The 17,896-nt window shown below is 50.1% G+C and overlaps 1 protein-coding gene across 1 annotated transcript; it reads left to right on the forward strand.

The window, feature by feature from the left end:
• The first annotated feature begins 1,939 nt into the window (after nt 1-1,939).
• FATE1 (fetal and adult testis expressed 1) lies at nt 1,940-9,423 on the forward strand. Its single transcript, XM_010956384.3, has 5 exons — nt 1,940-2,634; nt 3,630-3,757; nt 7,475-7,581; nt 7,946-8,024; nt 8,837-9,423. Exons 1-5 carry the CDS (start codon nt 2,529-2,531, stop codon nt 8,966-8,968), a joined length of 552 nt encoding a protein of 183 aa, XP_010954686.1. The 5' UTR covers nt 1,940-2,528; the 3' UTR covers nt 8,969-9,423.
• Nucleotides 9,424-17,896: the final 8,473 nt, after the last annotated feature.

The following is a 17,896-nucleotide window of genomic DNA, read 5'->3' on the forward strand; positions in this document are numbered from 1 at the left end:
GCCAGACGTTCCCTGCTCCCCTCCACCCAGCTCCCAGAGTCATTTGTGTAACCTTTGGCTTGGGAAGACCTCCGGGCTCCCTGGCCCTCTTGTCTAGGCCTCTGCAGCCCCGCACCCACACTTGGCCGGGGACCATCCTCCTGCCTCCCATAAGCCTTGGAAGATCTCTCTGTACCCCAGGTGCCCTAGTCCTTCGGGCCCCCGAGTTTGTCACACTAGACAGTGGGGGATTTTTGGTGTTCAAAGTGAGAGTTTGGGGTGATTTCAGAAAGAAATTATGCTGTTGGAGAGAAAAGGTTAGCATGTTAGAGAGACATGTCAAGTGACAATTTCAAAGGCACAGAAAATTCAGTCTCCCATGGCCCAGCCTTCCTTGGTGCCCAATCCAAGAGAGGCAGACATACTGAAGTGGTGAAATGCCAGGGTTTCTGGGTGGCTTTAGGGACCCAGGGATTGGGAAGGAAGTCTCTCCACCCTCTCTGCTTGGCTTTAGGTGGTAGGGTCCTTTGCCACCAGGGGGCAGTGTTTCAGCATGCACCTGGACTCAGTGCCCTTGTGCCCAGGAAGCCCCAACTGGTCAAGGCCAGTTGGCAGTCAGAGGGGAATCTGATCTGAGGTCAATCGTGCAAGGTCCTGCCTGGGCCCATATCCACAAAGCTCTGCGGACTTGACTGCTCTCACGTTCAGCCACCCCGTAGGGAGGGGATCATTAGCTCTATCATCCAGTGAGGAGACTGAAGCCCAAAGAAAGGAAAGACTTGCACAAGGTCAAATCTTGAGATCGTGGGGAGGATGGGCAGGGTATAGGGTTGTCAGGTAAAATACAGGGTAACCACTTAAATGCGAGTGTTAGATAAACCATGATTAATTATTCAGTATATGTATGTCCCAAATGTTGCATAGAGCATAATTATACCAAAAAATTATTTGTTGTTCATTTGAAATGCAATTTCAGTCTGGCAACCCTGGCTGGGCAGAAACCCATGGTTCCTGCTTCCCAGGCTCCTGAGTCCCACAAAGCCCACTTCTCTGCTCCTAAGGTGGCCCTCCAGAAAGCTCAAATTTCACTGCAGCTGCTCCACTGGAGTTCGAAAGGGCTTCCCCCCAGGCCCTTAAGAATACAGGCAGGGACTATGTCAGCTCTGCTCCGGAGAGCTTATTCCCAGTGCTGGACATGTGGGGCCAGGGAGGGGGTCAGGCAGCCCAGATCGTGCCACCATCTCTAAGCAAGCCAAACCCTCTCTTTCCTCTCCCTTGCCCTTTCCTTTCTCCCTTCCTCTTCCCCTCCCTCTTCCTCCTCTCCCTCCCACCTGGCCCCAGCTGTGCTCTGGTTTCTTTTACAAATAGCCTCCTCTCTCCCCAGGGGCTCTGGGACTGTTCCCAAGAGCTCAGGGTTCACCTTCAGTGATTGTATCAGTTAGGCTTCTCCAGAGAAATGGAACTGATAGTATGTATGTGTGGGTCTGTATGTGCATATGCTATATGTCTGTGTAGATAGACATGTATTTTTAAAAATTGGCTCAAGCCATTGTGAGGTTAGTGAGGCCAAAATTTGCAGGGAAGGCCAGCAGGTTGGCATCCTAGGGGGAGTTGATGCTGTAGACTTGAGCAGAGTTTCTCTGGGAAACCTCAGTCTTTGCTCTTTAAACCTTCAACTGATTGGTTGAGGCCCACCCACATCATTGAGGATTAGTAATTTCTTTGACTTAAAGTACATTGATTGTACATGTTAACAACAGCTACAAAACACCTTGATAGGAATACCCAGACTAGTGTTAGATGGAATAACTGGGGACCTTCGGCTAACCAAGGAGACACATAAACCTGATCCTCACATTGGTCTAATCAGTAGGGAATGTGAGGGAGAATTTGGACCTAGAGCAGGGAGTGTAGGGCCTGTGGGTGCTGGGGGCTCCAGTGGTTGTAGACAGGACCCTCCTCTCCTGCCCTTCCTTCCTTTGATTCTCATGGTTCCTGTCCAGGCTGACAGAGGGCATCAAAAGGCCCTCTCCCCTGTTAGGGAACTCTGGATTGGAGGAGGCAGGGTGTGCTCTGCAGAGGATGCCTTCTGAGGGGCACTGTGGCCAGAGCTGGCTTTGCGGAAGCCTTGACAGGCCTGGGTCTAACCTTGCTTCAGCCCCTGAGTGATTCTGGGGTCCTGTGCCAGTCCCTGCTTCTAGCCAGAAATGATGCAGAGTGGACCTACCAGGTCCCCAGTGGGGCCAAGTCAGGTGACCTGAGAGCAAGGGCAGTTCTTACAGGCAAAGCTTCTGCGCCTTATCTCTTCTCTTAAGTTGCTTACAGAGTAGCAGGGGAGAAGGCCTCGAACCCAGCCAACAAGATACAACAGGAACAGAAGGTGCTCGTCCAAGGCCTGAGCCCAGCCAGGGAGTGTGGCTCCACCTCCACGTTCAGATATATCTTCCTTGAGTTTCTACCTCTCAAAGTGCTGATTTTCCAAGTGCCTCCTCTGGGCCCTGCTCCCTGTGCATTCTTGGCCACAGCTTACAAGTGAAGAACTGGTTGTGATGTCAGGAGCTCCCCCCAGCATCAAGGAGGACATAGAAATGTCTGTGGCCGAGGAGCTGGATCCTGGAAGCCAAGGGCCTAGCCAAGAGCACCTGGTGAAGGCAGGTGAGGATCTCCTGAAATGTCCCTTCCCTTGGGTGTCTGCACCTGTTCATGTGTGTTGGAAAATGTGAGGGTGTGGTTGGGCAGACACTCACATGAATGTATGTGTTTGCGTGTATATGTGGGTATGTATGCGTGTCTGTCTTGGTGTGCATGCACATATATTTGTGGCTTGAGTGACAGAGGAGCTGGAGGGAAAGGGACCGATGAAGTGAGAATTTGCAGCCTGTTTCCCCTCCCCTACAATCCAAGCCCCCACTGTGTCTATTGCAAAACATTTAGAGAGCTCAGTTTATAAAATCAATCCAATCAATTATCTCTCCTAACCCTCCAATGTCTTCTCCTACCCTTTAGAGTAAAATCCAAACACCTTATCATGGTCTGTAAGATCTAGTCAAGGTCAGCTCCTCAATATATTTCATGCTGTGGCATGGTGACCCACACCACACTGCATTTATACCTGTACTTATAACATCCCAATACTAGGTCTTCCTCACATGTGTTCCCTCTGCCTGGAATACTCTTGCTTTAGATTTTCCATGGCGGGGCTCTTTTTCTCTTTCAGGTCTCTGTCTCAATGCTTTTTTTTTCCTTCTGACTTTTCTAGGAAAAGCCTCTCCATCCTGTCTTGTTGCCCTGTTTTGATTGTCTTGGGAGTATGCATCTCTCAGTCTGAATCTACACTGATGGATTATTTTCTGCCCCCCACCCTTCTCCCTATACACACTGTCAGTTCCTTGATTGCTACAATCTTGTCTCTTGGTCATTGTTCTCTCTTCAGTAACCTAGCCCTGAGCTTGGTCCTCAAAAAACACTTGATAAATTTTGAATAGATGAACAACTTGAGACCTGAGATTGGCCAGTAGACATCAGTGAATGGATGCTGAGTGATTCCTAAGAAGTTGGGGGACCCCATCCTTTTTCTGGTGTGACCTGTACCCATGAAGTCTTGGTACAGCCTCTGTGGGTGTTCCTGGGGACTCTGTTCTTCTCCCTAGAAATGATGGAACATGGATCCCGCTACTTGGGTGCTTTCCAGCGGCAACAGAAGTTGGATCCAAAGGCTGTTGGCTCTGCTGCAGGCCAGCCAGTTTGGAATATGATGGCTAGCTGGTCCAAGATAGTGGTACTGTATGGGGCCTTTGGCACCTGGTGGCTGGGTTTGGCTTGGGAGTACCGGCTGTAGGGGCTCTAGTCTGAACACGGCAGACCAAACAGGGCCAGATGTTCACTTGGGGGAAGGAAGAAGCTCCTGTGTAGTAGGCAGGCAATAAGGGTAGCAAAGTTTGGCAAGAGGTTAGTGCCATCCTTTGTTGGGTTGGGAGTTTAACCTCGGAGTCCAAAATGCCTGAAGCACATATTGCTTGGGGAGTACATATACACTTTACTCTGCAAAACTCTAGTGTGCATAAAATGACACTTTTCTTTATTAAAAAAAAATGTACCTATGTTTATGTCTATCTATGTATAGCTATTACCTATATTTTCTCTGCATGTCTAAATTTTATATCTATTGGTATATATGAACATATATTTCTACATAGAACTATATAAAATATAAGCATAAATATGTATAAGTATATATAAATTTAGAAATAGATATACATAATCTATATCTATATCTATATCTATATCTCAGGACTGGGACAAAAGTAAGGCAAGTGAGGTTCCTATGCACCCTGGCTATTAGGAAATCCAGTCAGTTGCATCTGACCATTTTGTAGCTGATCCTTTAAGCTATACTCAATATAAGTGATGGAATGTTCTTGGAAAAAATGGTGGCTCTACTGTTGCAAAGGATACTGGGAAAAGGCAGCCATTTTGGAGAGGAGGGAGACTTAACTGTTCTAGGAAATCATGTGAGTCCTTGAGTTCTGTCATTATGTAGCCAATCTTTTAAGCTACATTCATTTTGGGTGAGGGAATGTTTTAGAAACATGGTTGTTATACTGTTGCAAAGCTTACTGGGGAAAAGCAACCTGGTTGGAGAAAGAGGGAGACCTGATATTATAGGAAACCACCCGAGTCCTATTGTTCTGCACTGAATCCTTTCACCTACGTTCACTGTGTGAAGGAATGTTCTAGAGAAACTGGTGGCCACATTGTTGCATAAGATACTGGAGGAGGCAGCCATTTTGGGGAGGAGGGAGAACTGGCTGTTCTAGGGAGTCACTTGAGTCTGATAGTTCCATGGCCGAGTCTGTTAGCTACATTCGTGGATGAAGGCACACTTTAGAAACATTGGCTATACTGTTGCAAAAGTTGCTGGGAAACTCAACCCAGTTGGAAAGGAAGGAGACCTAACTATTCTAGGGAATGGGTTACAATAAATGCTGAAATGACTCTAGTCCCAATGAATATAGACAAAAAGAACTCCCAGGTCAGAAACCTCCTGGGGATGAAAATAAGCCAGAAATATTGAATTAGCTTCATGTGTTCAAAGGCTGAAGCCAAGTCAAATTGCTCCAGCAAGTCGGGCTCCAGCTAGCCACCCATGCCCTGAGACTGAGGTGGCAGGTGCTGGGGGCACTTAATTAATCTCTCTTTATTTATTAAATCTAGCTCTTAAGACCACAGGAGTACACTTTTAAAAAATAAAATCATTATATTGAATTTAGAAATTAAATTTAGACATTTAGAATTAAGAAATTTAATTTATCAATTCTATTTATCCATTGTTTATTTTTGAGTAAAAAAGGTAACAGAGCTGTTATTGCCTCTGAGAGAACCACAACACGAAAGGACAAAATAATTCATAATATTGTTCTGCTGATTTGGGGGTAAAAAAGTAGTGTGGCTTAAAAAGTACATGAAAATAAAAACAACATTTTATGAAATAATTACAAGAAAAAAGTTGGGAGTTGTTGCCTTTCATTGATTTTCCTAATCTCCAAGTGTATTTAAAAAGTTTACCTTTTATGATGTGTATAATTCCAAGCAGACAGTTTCTAAAATGAAGAACAAAAGAGCAACAAGACAATTTTCTTTGGACAGTTAGACCTGTCTTATGATGGGTGATCACAAGCTGTCATCAAATTGCAGATGTTGCTAAATTAATTCTTCTTACATTGATGAGTTAATAACAAAATATGTTATCTCAAATAAACGAACAAACAAACCCCAGCCACCAGCCACCAGTCACTCATCTTTATTTTGCCTTCAACTCTCTCAAAAAGCTTTTTGTCTTTCTGACCCCAATCATAGGAAAATCAAGAGGATAGTGTGGAAATTGTTGTAGAAGAAACTCTCCACCAAATTCCTCTTTTATAGTCTGGGAGTCTTCTTGACACCCACTGTCCTTTTAATGTTATTTTTGCGGTATCTTGAGGAAGAAGGAAGAGGAGGAGGGGGTGGAGGGGGTGGAAGGGAGGGGGACATGGGTAGCAGGAGGAGGAGGAAGGGAAGGAGAAGAGAAAGAGGAAGACAAGGAGGAGGGGGAAGAATACAAGAAAATAGTATGATTGTGAAGTACTACTGTTCCCTAAAACAGAAAGAAAGAAAGAAAGAAAAATAAACACACTAGTATCTGTGTGCACTTTTGAGGCAAAAAATTTCCCTATTACAACAAATGGAGCATGGTGGCAATGTTCCTATGAAAACCCTTTAGACAGAAATTGTTCCACCTTGCAGTTCAATGTTGTTTTAAGGACAGAGCAAGGCTGCGGGTCTTTCTCAGGTGATAGGTGAGCCTTGGTTGTCTATTTTTTTTTAAAGAATGGGGTAAATGGAAGAAGCAGCCCAGAACTCTGAGTCTCAGGCCTGCCAGATGGCCGGTTCTACTTCAGCTGTCCTGCTGGGCATCCTTAAACATAGGAATTAAGAGTCTTCTCCTCTGCATTGCTACCACCTCCGCTTTCCCACTCATTTAGTTCAGGCTTAGGTTTGAGGTCAGTGCCTGGCTATGAGCCAGGTGGGATGAGAGGGCAGGATGACTGTTCTATGTCCAGACCTTCAGTTAATGTCCCTGTTTTCCACCCCAGTCCTCAAGACCACCCCAGTGGTCCCATGGACTCTGGGGCTGAGTCTTGTCTGAGTGCTGCTGGGAAGAGGGCGCCCTCCTCCGCTGCTCCCTGTCTGCTCCGCAACTGTTTCTGAGCCACCATATCTTTCAAAATGGGGTGACAGGAATCCGCCTTTCAAAGGGTCTTAATGAGATGTAATGACTTGTTGTTGCTAAGGGCGTGGAGGAGGGCACGGTCTCAGCACGTGGTAAACTCGTGTTAAAGGAGCAGCTTGTGAAATAGCTCATCTTGTGATGTGAACCTAGGCAGCTTTAGCATGTTCTGCTCCCCTGGCCCATACTGGCTCTCCAACACACCCCTGATCCCTAAGCTCCGGGCCAAGGACCCCTGCTCCAGGGAGCCGCTAGCAGATAGATAAAAATGAAGGCAGTGGGGATGATTGGGCTCCCCTGGAAAAGGAGGCTCTGGTTTTCCAGTAGCAAGCGTTCTATCCTGAGCTCTGACTCTTACTGTGTGTCCTTCAGAAGTGTGGTCACCTGACTAGGCCTTGATTTCCTTGGTTCTGCAATGGAGGTTTTCCTTTCTCCTTCAATGGTGGCTCAGACTCAGCTGATGTCTGCATGTGACAGTGTTGGCAGAGGACAGGGACCCTGGTTGGCCAGAAGCTACTGAGGAGCATGGTGCAGGTGGGGTGGTGGCTGGCGGCTCATGGGTGGGCTTCCCAGGCTCTTCTGGTGCCCTGAGGCCACCAGCTTCTGATTCCAGAGTATCAGGCACCAAGTGACTCCCGATGGGGTGCACTGTTAGTCCTAGACAAAGTGTGGGCCAGCCACTCAGCTGTGCCCAAGGAGCCTACTTTGACGGACCGTTTCCTTCTTTAGGGGCCCCAGCTGCCGACAACCAGAATGCTGAGAGAATACGGCCATGGCGATGCCCATGCCCAGGAGTATCCTGGCAGCTTCCAAAACATAAGGTTTCAACATGAGCGGTAAGAACAATCCCAGGGACCCTGTGGGAGAGAAGCTGGAGCTCTTCGGGCAGAGACCAGGGCTATAACTAGACTGGCCAGGAAGGAGCAGTCAGCAGCTGGCTTAGTGGCCTCCTCGCCCCAGCCCCTGAGCCTTCTGGCCCCTTACCCATTTGGGGCCTCCTAGCATTCTGCAGCTGGGCCAGCTCCCAGCTCTCAGGCTATGGGACCTGCTTACCAGGGAAAGGAAGGACTCTAGGCTGCCATTCACTGTCCAGAGAAGCCCCCGACCTTTCCTGCTTGCCTTCAGGGCCCCACTGTGCTCCCTGGCAGGCCCAACCTGGGACCACCAGAAACTCTGACTCTCTCTTTTCTTACTTCCCAGCAACCCAGAGGCAGATATGATTGCTGAGATTGGCCTGGAAGAGCTCACTGGGCTGGAGATGGAAGTCATGAGAAGACAGGTGAGTGTCTGATGTGCCAGGGATACACTTGGAGGGTGGAGGCACAATTGTGGGGCCTTGGCTTGCATGGGCATCAACAGTGATGAGGCCATCCACCTTGAGGATGCACAGCCTTTCTAGTCCTCTTTCCTTCTAGTGGCGGAGGCGAGGTCAGGCTCGCCTCCCCTTCCTCCCAGTCCTCTTGGCTCCTCTGTCCCATCAATGCTGCCTCTCTCCCTGAGATAAGGGGAGTAGGGGAAGAGAAAAAGCAGAGGAGGGGGGAACAGAAGACGATAGAAGTCTATGTAGAGAGAGCAGAGTAGTGAGAAGAGACTGGATGGAGCCAGGGGTCACCTTCTTTCATACCAAGTGCATGTCTTCTCAGGAAGAGACCCCAGCAGGCATGGGCATGGAGGAGCACCTCTCCTCATGGTCCTTTCTGGCCCCTGAGTGTCACCCTACACTGGGGTCATCACTCTGGTGCTGCTGCTACCCCCATGGCAGCCCGCCCCAAGACTGAAGTGCCCTTCTCTGGGTCCTGCTGGCACAGCTGGGATGGGCTGGCTTCTTTCAGACAACCAGAAGAACGCCATGGTGGCGGCAAGGTCATGGGGCCTGGGAACACAGGCATGCCAGCGCTCAGGTCCCACCAGTCCTGCCCCAAGCCCCTGGTCTCCACTGCTGCTCTGTTTGCTTCTCACCTAGGGACACTGTGACCCGCCAAAGGACAGCAAAGCCCCTCCCCATTCTAATGTCATACTTTTCCCCCACTGATGTGCCGTGGGCTTCCCCAGAAGAGCCTTGCCCACCAACCAGCTCTCATCTCTTTGCAGCTGCAGGTGATCACTGAGCGTCTGCGCGCGCTGGAGGACCAGGATGCCACCTGGCGCCACAGGGAAGCCCTGTTCTTCACCATGCTGGTGTCTGTCTGCATCGCCAACCTGTGGCTGTGGATGCGCCAGTGATGCTTCAGGCCGCCCTACTGTGCAGCTGGAGCCCTCCGCTCCTCCCCTTCTTCCCTTCGCTCCCTTAGCCGCCCCTGCCCATCCTCCTTCCAACTCTCAGCAGCCTTTGGCAGCATCAGAGCCATTTTCCAACTCTGCCTGAGGGAGGCCCTGGTGGCTGGGAGGTGTGAGGGAAGTGTGGCATTCCAAAGGTCTGGATGGGCTGAGATGCAGCCCCTCTGGAGGGCGAGGAGGGTGGCATCCAGTCCACACAATAACACCAGTGGTAGGTGCTTCCTGCTTGCCTGTCAGGGCTCCACGGTGACTATGTTGGAGCTAGACTTGGCCTCTGGGCCCTCAGTGTCCGTTCTGTTCCATCCTCTGTTGCAGGGGCTTGGCTGCATTTTCCCCATTTTTCTTCAATATTATGCACAGGGCTCTGCACAGATAACGCTCTCAATAAAAGTTAAGTGATAGCAGCAAACCCTGGTGGCTGAGCTTCTTGCATCCAGGACTCATGGGGAACAGTCCCTCTGGATAAAGACCCTGGCTCTCTCCCTGCCTCTGCCCCTTCCTCCCCACCATCCTCAGCCCAGGCAAGGACCCTCCTTAGGGGCAGGGTTTGGCCAGGTCCTCCCTGTTGGGCTCCCGCCAGCGAGCACTCCTGGGGAAGTGGTTCTGCAGCAGCTTGTCCAGGTCAGGCACTGCAAGGACTCAATCAAAGGAAATCTCCTCTTAGACAAGACCAGAAACTTTTCCACTTTCCCAGGAGGAAATTGAGTCACAGAGAGGGGGATCATGGCCCTGGGGTCATCCAGCAAGACTGACAGGGCTGGTTTGGTATGGGTCCTCCTGAGTCCCAGCTGAGGGCTCGGCCTGCCTCCTACAGCCTAGCTAGGGGACAGGTCCCTGACTCAGCTCTGGAGGCTGGATGGGAGGCCACACAGAGGGGTTTTGGACTCTTCTCCTCCGAGTCTACAGCCCTGTTATGTTCACCTCATATAGGGCAGATTGCTGGGTCGGGCAGTGGGACTTGGCCTGAGAGGGCAGAAGTGTCACTGCTTGGGGCCTGGCCTCAGGGCAGAGACGCTGGGCTGCAGGAGGCATTCGTAAGGTCAGCTTCCTTTTCCCTGGGACCCAGGGAGAGACACACATCTTTCAGGGGTGGGGGCTGGAGCAGGGGCCAGGTCATTACACCATCGTTGGCTTTAGTGGTGAACTGGTCCTTACCCAATCCCCCAAGTCTGCCAAGTCTTCTCCATCTATAAAGGTGAGGGAGTATGTTAGTCATTAGATATAAAATAAACATGACTCTGTGAGTGAATGTGTGTGTGTGTGAGAGAGAGAGAGAAAGAGAGAGACGCACAGGGATGGGGGATGGGGAACGGAGAAAGACTTGACTCCTAGAGCCTGCTCTGCCCCTGCACCGCCCACTTATGGCCCTCATTGGGCCCCATCAAATGGGAAGAGTCTTCCTCTGCTGACAGTCTGGGGCTTGAAACACTTCTGAGAGCATGGTGTGGGCCCCCTGTCATCCCTGTGCAGTCCCACACACATGGCTGCTGGAGCTTGGGCTCTGCTGAGAGCAGAGACAAGGACATGTGGTGAAGAAACAGTTGGAAGATTCCCTCTCTGGCCAGAGCAGAGAGAAAATGGGGGCCAGAGGAAGGCCCCCTGCAGAGTGGGGAGGGAGCAGTGCCCAGACCCAAGTGCTTCTAGTCAGGAGGGCCAAGAAGCCCAGGGAGAACCTGGAGCCTCCCTGAATCCTCCAAGTGGGCCCTGGAGGCCCGGAGCCACCCGAGGGCTAGGGGGAAGCCTGGGCCACCTCTGCAGACCATCCCTCTACTCCCATGCCCTTGAGTGCCTCCCCTGAGGCTGCTTTTTGCCCTTTCTTTTGCTCCAACCGGGCCACGCAGGAAAGCTCTGAAGAAGGGAAGGCTGCTCCAGGGCGGGGCGAGGCCGGGCCTCTGGGACTTGGCTGTGCCTGTGCATGAGCTGATGCAGACATGTTTGCAGCAAAAGGCTGGTTGAAAATATGTTGTGAAACAAAGGTTCACCCTGGAGAGCAATTTAGCTGAGATGCAAACAAACAAGGCAGGGGCCCCTGGAGAAATGCCTCCTGGGCTAGGTGAGCAAAGGTGAAAGGTGGAGCCCTGGCCTTGGCCCTGGCCAATGACCCTCTACCCGGGCCTGCACTGTGCCCGCTGGGCTGCTCCCAGACCTGCCTGTCTGCCTTATCTCCAGAGGCCTCCTGCAAGGAACTGAAGCCCGAGCTGCTCTATGCTGGCCTCCAAGGCAGCGGGGGCACCAGGAGGCGGGGGGAGGGGGGTGGCTGTTGTAGGGTCGGTGCCTCGTGCCAGGCCCCCGGAACATCTGTCCCTTTGATGCTCTTTCCCTGCCAAGCTGCCCTGGCCTTGCCTAAGTGCTCAAGCATGAGCCCAGCCTTTCTCCCAACAAGCCTTCACCTTCCCCATGGACAAGTGGGGGAGGGGAGGGACTCCTTCATAGCTGGGGGGAGGGGAGGGGGTGCTTCTGCCGCCTCTTGTTTAGCTCCTCTGTGAGACTTCCCATGGGTTGCCCAGGCTTGGTATTAGAGAGGTGCACTACCTGTCCCCACGCTGGATTAGGAGCTGGTACCCAGCAGAAGTAAAGGGCTGGCAGGATGGTCTCTGACTAGGGTACCCATAGAGCAATTCTCTGCCTAATGGCCTCCTGAAGAGAGGGATGGCCTTGCCTTGGCTATAGGAGTTTGCCCTTCAGGGCATGCCTTCTGTGGAAAACCCTGCAAAAAATGTAAGTCCATTCTGACCATTACTTTCTCTGGCATACCCGCTATGGGCCAGCACACTGCATTTTAAAAATGTTTGACAATAAATACTGGAGAGGGTGTGGGGAAAAGGAATCTCTGCTACACTGCTGGTGGGGACGTAGTCTGGTGCAGCCACTATGGAGAGCAGTGTGAGGATTTCCTCAGGAAACTGAAAACAGACTTACCCTCTGATCCGTCAATCCCACTCCTGGGCATATACCTGGAAGGAAGAAGGAACTCTAATTTGAAAAGATACATGCACCCCAATGTTCATATCAGCACTATTTACAATAGTCAAGATAGGGAAGCAACCTAAATGTCCATTGACAGATGACTTGAAAAAGAAGTTGTGTTGTGTGTGTGTGTGTGTGTGTGTGTGTGTGTGTGTGTGTGTATATATATATATACACACACAATGGACTATTACTCAGCCATAAAAAGAATAAAATAATGCCATTTGCAGCAACATGGATGGACATGGAGATTATCATATTAAGTGAAGTAAGTCAGACAGAGAAAGACACATATCACATGGTATCACTTAAATTTGGAATCTGAAAAACAATACAAACTAACTTATTTACAAAATAGAGACACACTCACAGACATAGAATACAAACTTATGGTTACCAGGAGGAGAAGGGGCTCTGGAGGGATAAATTGGGAGTTCGGGATTTTCAGATAGTAACTACTATACATAAAATCCTAATAAGGTCCTACTGTCCAGCACAGGGAACTACATTTAATACCTTGTAATGGCCAATAATGAAAAAAAATGAAAAGAAATATATTTATATGCTGTACACCAGAAATTAACACAACATTGTCAATTGACTATAATTCAATTTAAAAAATGTAAAAAATAAAAAATAAAGATGTTTGATTACATAAGTCTTTTTTGACACTATCCTCCTGAAACAGGCAAAACCGTTACAGGTGTAGCTAACAAACCCCTTATCCCCCACCCCCTGACCTTCAAGCCCCTGCACAGAGCTAAGTCCTGTGATTGGCTCTGTGCACATCCTTGCAAACTTTCGATGTGACGTGCAGATATGTGTACCTGTACGTGCCCTGGGCTCTGTGCATAGGAGCCATGTAAGCTACCTCACACAGCTCCCAGAGAGAGGAGAGGGCCCCCCAAGCCGTGAATGCAGGTAGGGAAAGCTGTGAGCCCCTCGTCCTGCTTGTTCCACTAGCCATGCCTCCAAACCCCTGCCAGCCCTGGCAGAAGCTGAAACTTTATACTCCAGTTCTTCTGTTTCAGGTCAGCCTCCCAGCAGCTGGAAGAGGGCAAGCAGGTGGGGTGGGAGATAGGAGTGTGCACGGAGGGGGGCTCTGTTGTACCTGGGAGCAGCCTGAAATACTGGCCTCTTGAAAAGGAGCCTCCTACCCCTTTCCTTTCCCCAGCCCCACCCCTCTTGGAGACCAAGTCCAGAGAGCCCTGGATGGGGAAAGGAATAGATTGCCAGCAGGTCCCTTCCCCAACCTGCCCCACCCTAGGGACCTCTTGTCTCTCCCAGGTTTCCCACTGGCTTGTTCTCTGGCCAGGTAGGCTGGCCGGGACTGCGAACAAGGCCAGGAGGCAGGTGCACGGGGCATTGAGCTGGTGGCTTTGAGTCCCCAGACACAAAGCCCTGAGCGATGCGTGTTCCATGGAAGGGAGGGCTCCTCAGGGAGCTTGGGAGGGGCTGGCTCCTAGGTCTGGGCAGACTTGCAGCTTCCACGGCCAGGCAGCCCAGTATCCAGCCCTCTCTTGCTGGCAGCCTGGGGTGTGTGGAGCCCACAGTGAGAGTGGCATCCAGCCAGCAGCCAGAACAGCTTCTCCAGGGGGCAAGTGCTGCCCTAGCCCAGGGTCTCGAGTTTGCCTCAGCTGTGGGCATGAGCTCCTCTGGGCCAATGCCAGTCTCCCCTGCTGGCCTCGAGCAAGGCGGGCAGCCCTCTGACTGAGAGGCTGTCTACTGCGTTGGGGTTCAGGGACCCCACGGGTGTGGGGACAGGAGCATCAGGTGCTGATGAACCCCGAGGGCTCGTCTCTGTTCTGAGGTGTCACGGACGGACCAACAAATGCTGACTGTGACCAGGGGACACCCTGCCTCTGAAGCCATCTGATTGGTGAGGAAGGGGGCTGACATTGGTCTGAGATGGCCACTGACGGAGGGCTGACACCTTCCTGTGGCCACTGGCTAGTGACCTCTGTGGGTTTGGGATGGGAGGCCCTGAAAGTGTGCAGGCCTCAGAGCTGGGCTTGACACGAGCCCCCGTGTGTGTCATCTGCCCGGGGAGCCAAGGGAAAGGGGTTGTGTGGGGAAATTTTCCCCTTGTTGAAGCAGTCAAATGAAATCCTGGGGGTTTAGGAGTGTGAAGGCACCGAGTGAGGCACTGAGTTTGCCTCAAGGCAGCTGAACCTTTGCTCCAAGCCTTTCCAGTCACCCCCCCCCCCCCGTCAGCCTCCTAGGAGACAACAGCGGGGCCAAGAGCCTGCCTGGCCAGGCGGGGTTAGGTGGGAGAGAGGGAGGAGCCTGTGGGCCTCACCACCTACATCTGCCTCCACTAGTGGCCTGGCCCAGGGTCTTTCTGGGCATCCAATTCTCAACGGATGGGGACCATGCCCGTTGGAGCTCCAGGGGTCTCTGCAAATGAATAGTAACAGATGTACGGATGGGGGGTCATGTATATGGTGCTTCTCCCGTAAAGGAAGCAGCTGGTGTCGTGGTAGCCTGTTCTGTAGACTTCCTGCTGGTGTCCAGTCCCTGCTGTTGGCGGAGCACAGGCAGGGCCCTTAGTACCACTTGTCAAATGAAGGACTCCAGGGTGGTGGCTGCCTTCTCCAGAGGGAAGGACACTGAGTGCTTATACTGGGCACATGTGCTTTGAGATGAGTCCCAACAGTGGCTGACAGGGTGTGGACCCTTAGGTATCATGGGACCTCAGAACTGCCAGGATCAGCCCAGGCCACCCCCTGCCGGGCTCCAACGTGAGATAATCCCACAGAGGGTGAATCTGCAAAGATGGGTGTGGTGAGACCCAGAAGGGGTTTGGATGCTCAAATACAGAGTTTGGAATTGGTAGTGTAGATGATCTCTCAATCCATCCAACCTGTACCTGACACTCTCCTTAGCGCTGGGACCCAGCAGGGAACCAGGCCCAGCTGGTCCCAGCTCATGTGGAGGTGACCATCTCTGCCCGCCTAGTGAGTACCAAGCCTCCTCTCCATCTGCAGCTTGGGGCTGCCTGTCCTCAGCTCCTGTGACTCTCCTTCACTCTACAGTTGGGCCCCCTTCAATTGTCCCTCCAGGCCTGGGGCACAAGGGGTCACTGTGGCTTCAGCTCCACCCTCCAAAGTCAGCCCCAAGAGTCAGCTGCGCCTGGTTCAGCTCTGACCTAACTCTCCTCTTGGTACTCATGCCCAAGTCCCTGGTTCTGTTCACCTTCCTGGCTGGCCCTGCGTTGAGGGTGCCATTAGAGTCAGATTGCATAGCTGTGAATCTAGGCAACGGGGGAGTAAGAGCAGCAGCCTGGTTGGGTTGCTGGGAGCATTAAATGAGTTAACTTAGGTCAAGTGTTAATAGCATGTGGCAGCTGCTCAAGGAATGACAAGCTGCCCCCTGCACCCCCAGGTTCTAGCTTCCTCTTGGCTCTCCTTTTCGCCGATTACCTGCCCGCCCACCTCCTGCTTTCCTGTCTGCCTATCCTAGTGCCCTGCCACCTATGGTGCTCACAACCCTCCCTTTGGCACCATTTTGGCACTTTTCCCATTGCAATGGCCAGAATTAAATATTTAGGGCAGTAGTTTCTGGCTGAGACTTCAAGTCTGCCTCTCTGGGCTGTCAGTCATGGAAGAGTTCCCTTCCCAGTCACAGCTGGAAAACATTGGCTGGTATTAACTTGAATCTGAGGTCAGGATGGCCTGGACTATAAAAGAAGCTGGGACATCTGGTCACCTGGAAGGTTTTATGTGCCCTTTGGGAAGACCCGCTAGACACAGACTCACCTACTAGCAGTTCCTTCCTCTGAGCTCTGTCTTCTGAGATTACTAGGAACTGCACCAACATGTAGCCTTTATGTCTTCTTTGCCCTCTCCCTCCCTTACCCTCTTCCTTCCTTCCTTCTAACAGTATGTATGGAGTGCTTTCCAGGAGCCAGCCCCAGTGCTGCGTGGGGCTGCAGAGCGTAACAATGCAGACACACACAGTGCATACGCTTGTGCAGGGGGCTGGCAAGAAGGCTGGTATAGTCTCGACTCGGTTGTCACTCCAGGACTTTGGGAACTTGGCAACGTGGTGCACAGAGAGAATGTGCCTGGAAGTGCCCACAAGGGAGGAGTTTGAGTGTCAAGCCACTCTGAAACCAGAAGCTGAAGGCTTTGAGGCTCAGTCAGTCGTGAATGTCTAAAGGCTGATAGTGGTGATGAATTCACTGTGACTTGGGACAAGGTGAGCTGCGCCTGTCCAAGGGCAGCCAGAGAGTAATGTCTGACTGGAAGATGGAAGGAAAGCCTCAAGCTCTTCAAAGAGGCCTTGTTATCCTTATCTTTATCACTGGGCATTTGATGTCATCCTTACTTTTTGTGTGTCTGATTTCTCTGGCTACTTTTAAGACTTTCCCATTACCAGTGGATTTGGGCAATTTGATTATAATGTGCCTTGGTACAGTTTTCTTCATACTTCTTTTACTTGGATGTCATTGAGCTGCTTATATCTGTGGATTTGTAGTTTTTTTTTTTTTTTTTTTTTTTACAAAATTTGGAAAAATTTTGGCCCCTATTTCTTTAAATATCCTTTCTACCACCTCCCTCCTTTGGGAACTTCAGCTGTACTTAAATTGAGCCACTTGAAGTTGCCCCACAATTTGCTGATGCTTTATCCTTTCTTTTTCTGATTTTTTTTTCTCTGTGCTTCCTTTTGGACAGTTTTATTGTGTCGTGTAATCTCTTCTGCAATATGTGATCTACTGTTGGTCTCGTCTAATGTATTTTTCATCTCACAATTTGTAGTTTTCATCTTTAGAAGTTTGATGTGGGTCTTTTCATATATTCCATACCTTTACTGAACTTTTTGAGCATATGGAATATAGTTATATTAACTGTTTTAACGTCCTTTCTGGTAATTTTACATTTGTGTCCGTTCTGGGTTTATTTTGATTGATAGATTGCTTCCTCTTCATTATAGAGAAATTATTTGTATATCTGGTAATTTTTAAGTGAATGGCACACATTGTGAGTTTTACCTTTTTGGATGCTGGATTTTTTTTTTATTTCTAAAAATATTTTTGAACCTTGTATGGTGATAAAGTTAAATTACTTGGAAAGAATTTCATCCCTTTGAGTCTTGCTTTTCAGATTTTTTTCAGTGGGACCAGAGCAGTTCTCAGTGTCAAAACTAATTATTCCCCACTGCAGCAACAAGACCCTTCTAGATACACTACCCAGTGCATGAACCATTAGGTTTTCTAGTTGGTGGCATCAGGTACTATTCCAAGCCTGTGTTAGGCATGGGGATTATAACCTCTAATTTGGAGAGATGGCTCTTTCCCCAGCATGGATAGCTTCCTCATAGGTGTGTTCTGATAAATGCTCAGCTGCATACTTGAGTGGGGCTCTCTTCAGATCGCCAGAGTTCTCTCTCCTTACAGCTCTCTCTTCTCCAGTACTGTTCTGCAGGCTCTTATCATCTTCCTTGGTCTCCTTGGATTCTCTTCTCTGTTTTATCAACCCTGGAAACCCACTGGGCTCTACCTGGGTTTTCCCTCTCTGTGTCATGGTCTGGAAACTCTCACAAGAGAGCAATCTGGGTCTATTGCAAGGAATACGTCATTTGTTTCCTGTCTCTTAGGGATCACTGTCCATTGTTGCCTAATGTCTACTATCCTAAAAACTGTTGTTTTGTATTTTGTCAGAGTTTTTTTTGTTTCATTCTGGAGGGTATGTCCACTCCCCCTTACTCCATCTTGTCCAGAAGCAGAAGTGTCATATGTTCTTTTAAAATCAACTAATTGTGTAGTGGAGGTCTAAGCTGAGTAATGGAAGTAGAAAGAGAGGGAGTAATGAACTGAGAAAAGTACAGTCATTCATTGACTCTTCATTCAAAACTTACTTATTGAGCATCTACTGTGTGCCAGGCACTGAGACAAGATGGTACCTT

Source organism: Camelus bactrianus, chromosome X (assembly GCF_048773025.1).
Source record: "Camelus bactrianus isolate YW-2024 breed Bactrian camel chromosome X, ASM4877302v1, whole genome shotgun sequence".
Classification (NCBI taxonomy): Eukaryota; Metazoa; Chordata; class Mammalia; order Artiodactyla; family Camelidae; genus Camelus; species Camelus bactrianus.

What these genes read in the sequence shown, in the direction of transcription:
- FATE1 (XM_010956384.3), top strand. Translation starts at nt 2,529, where the DNA reads ATGTCAGGAGCTCCCCCCAGCATCAAGGAGGACATAGAAATGTCTGTG. An exon ending in CTAGCTGGTCCAAGATAGTG is followed by an intron (nt 3,758 to 7,474) that starts GTACTGTATGGG and finishes TTCCTTCTTTAG; the next exon opens with GGGCCCCAGCTGCCGACAAC. An exon ending in ATAAGGTTTCAACATGAGCG is followed by an intron (nt 7,582 to 7,945) that starts GTAAGAACAATC and finishes CTTACTTCCCAG; the next exon opens with CAACCCAGAGGCAGATATGA.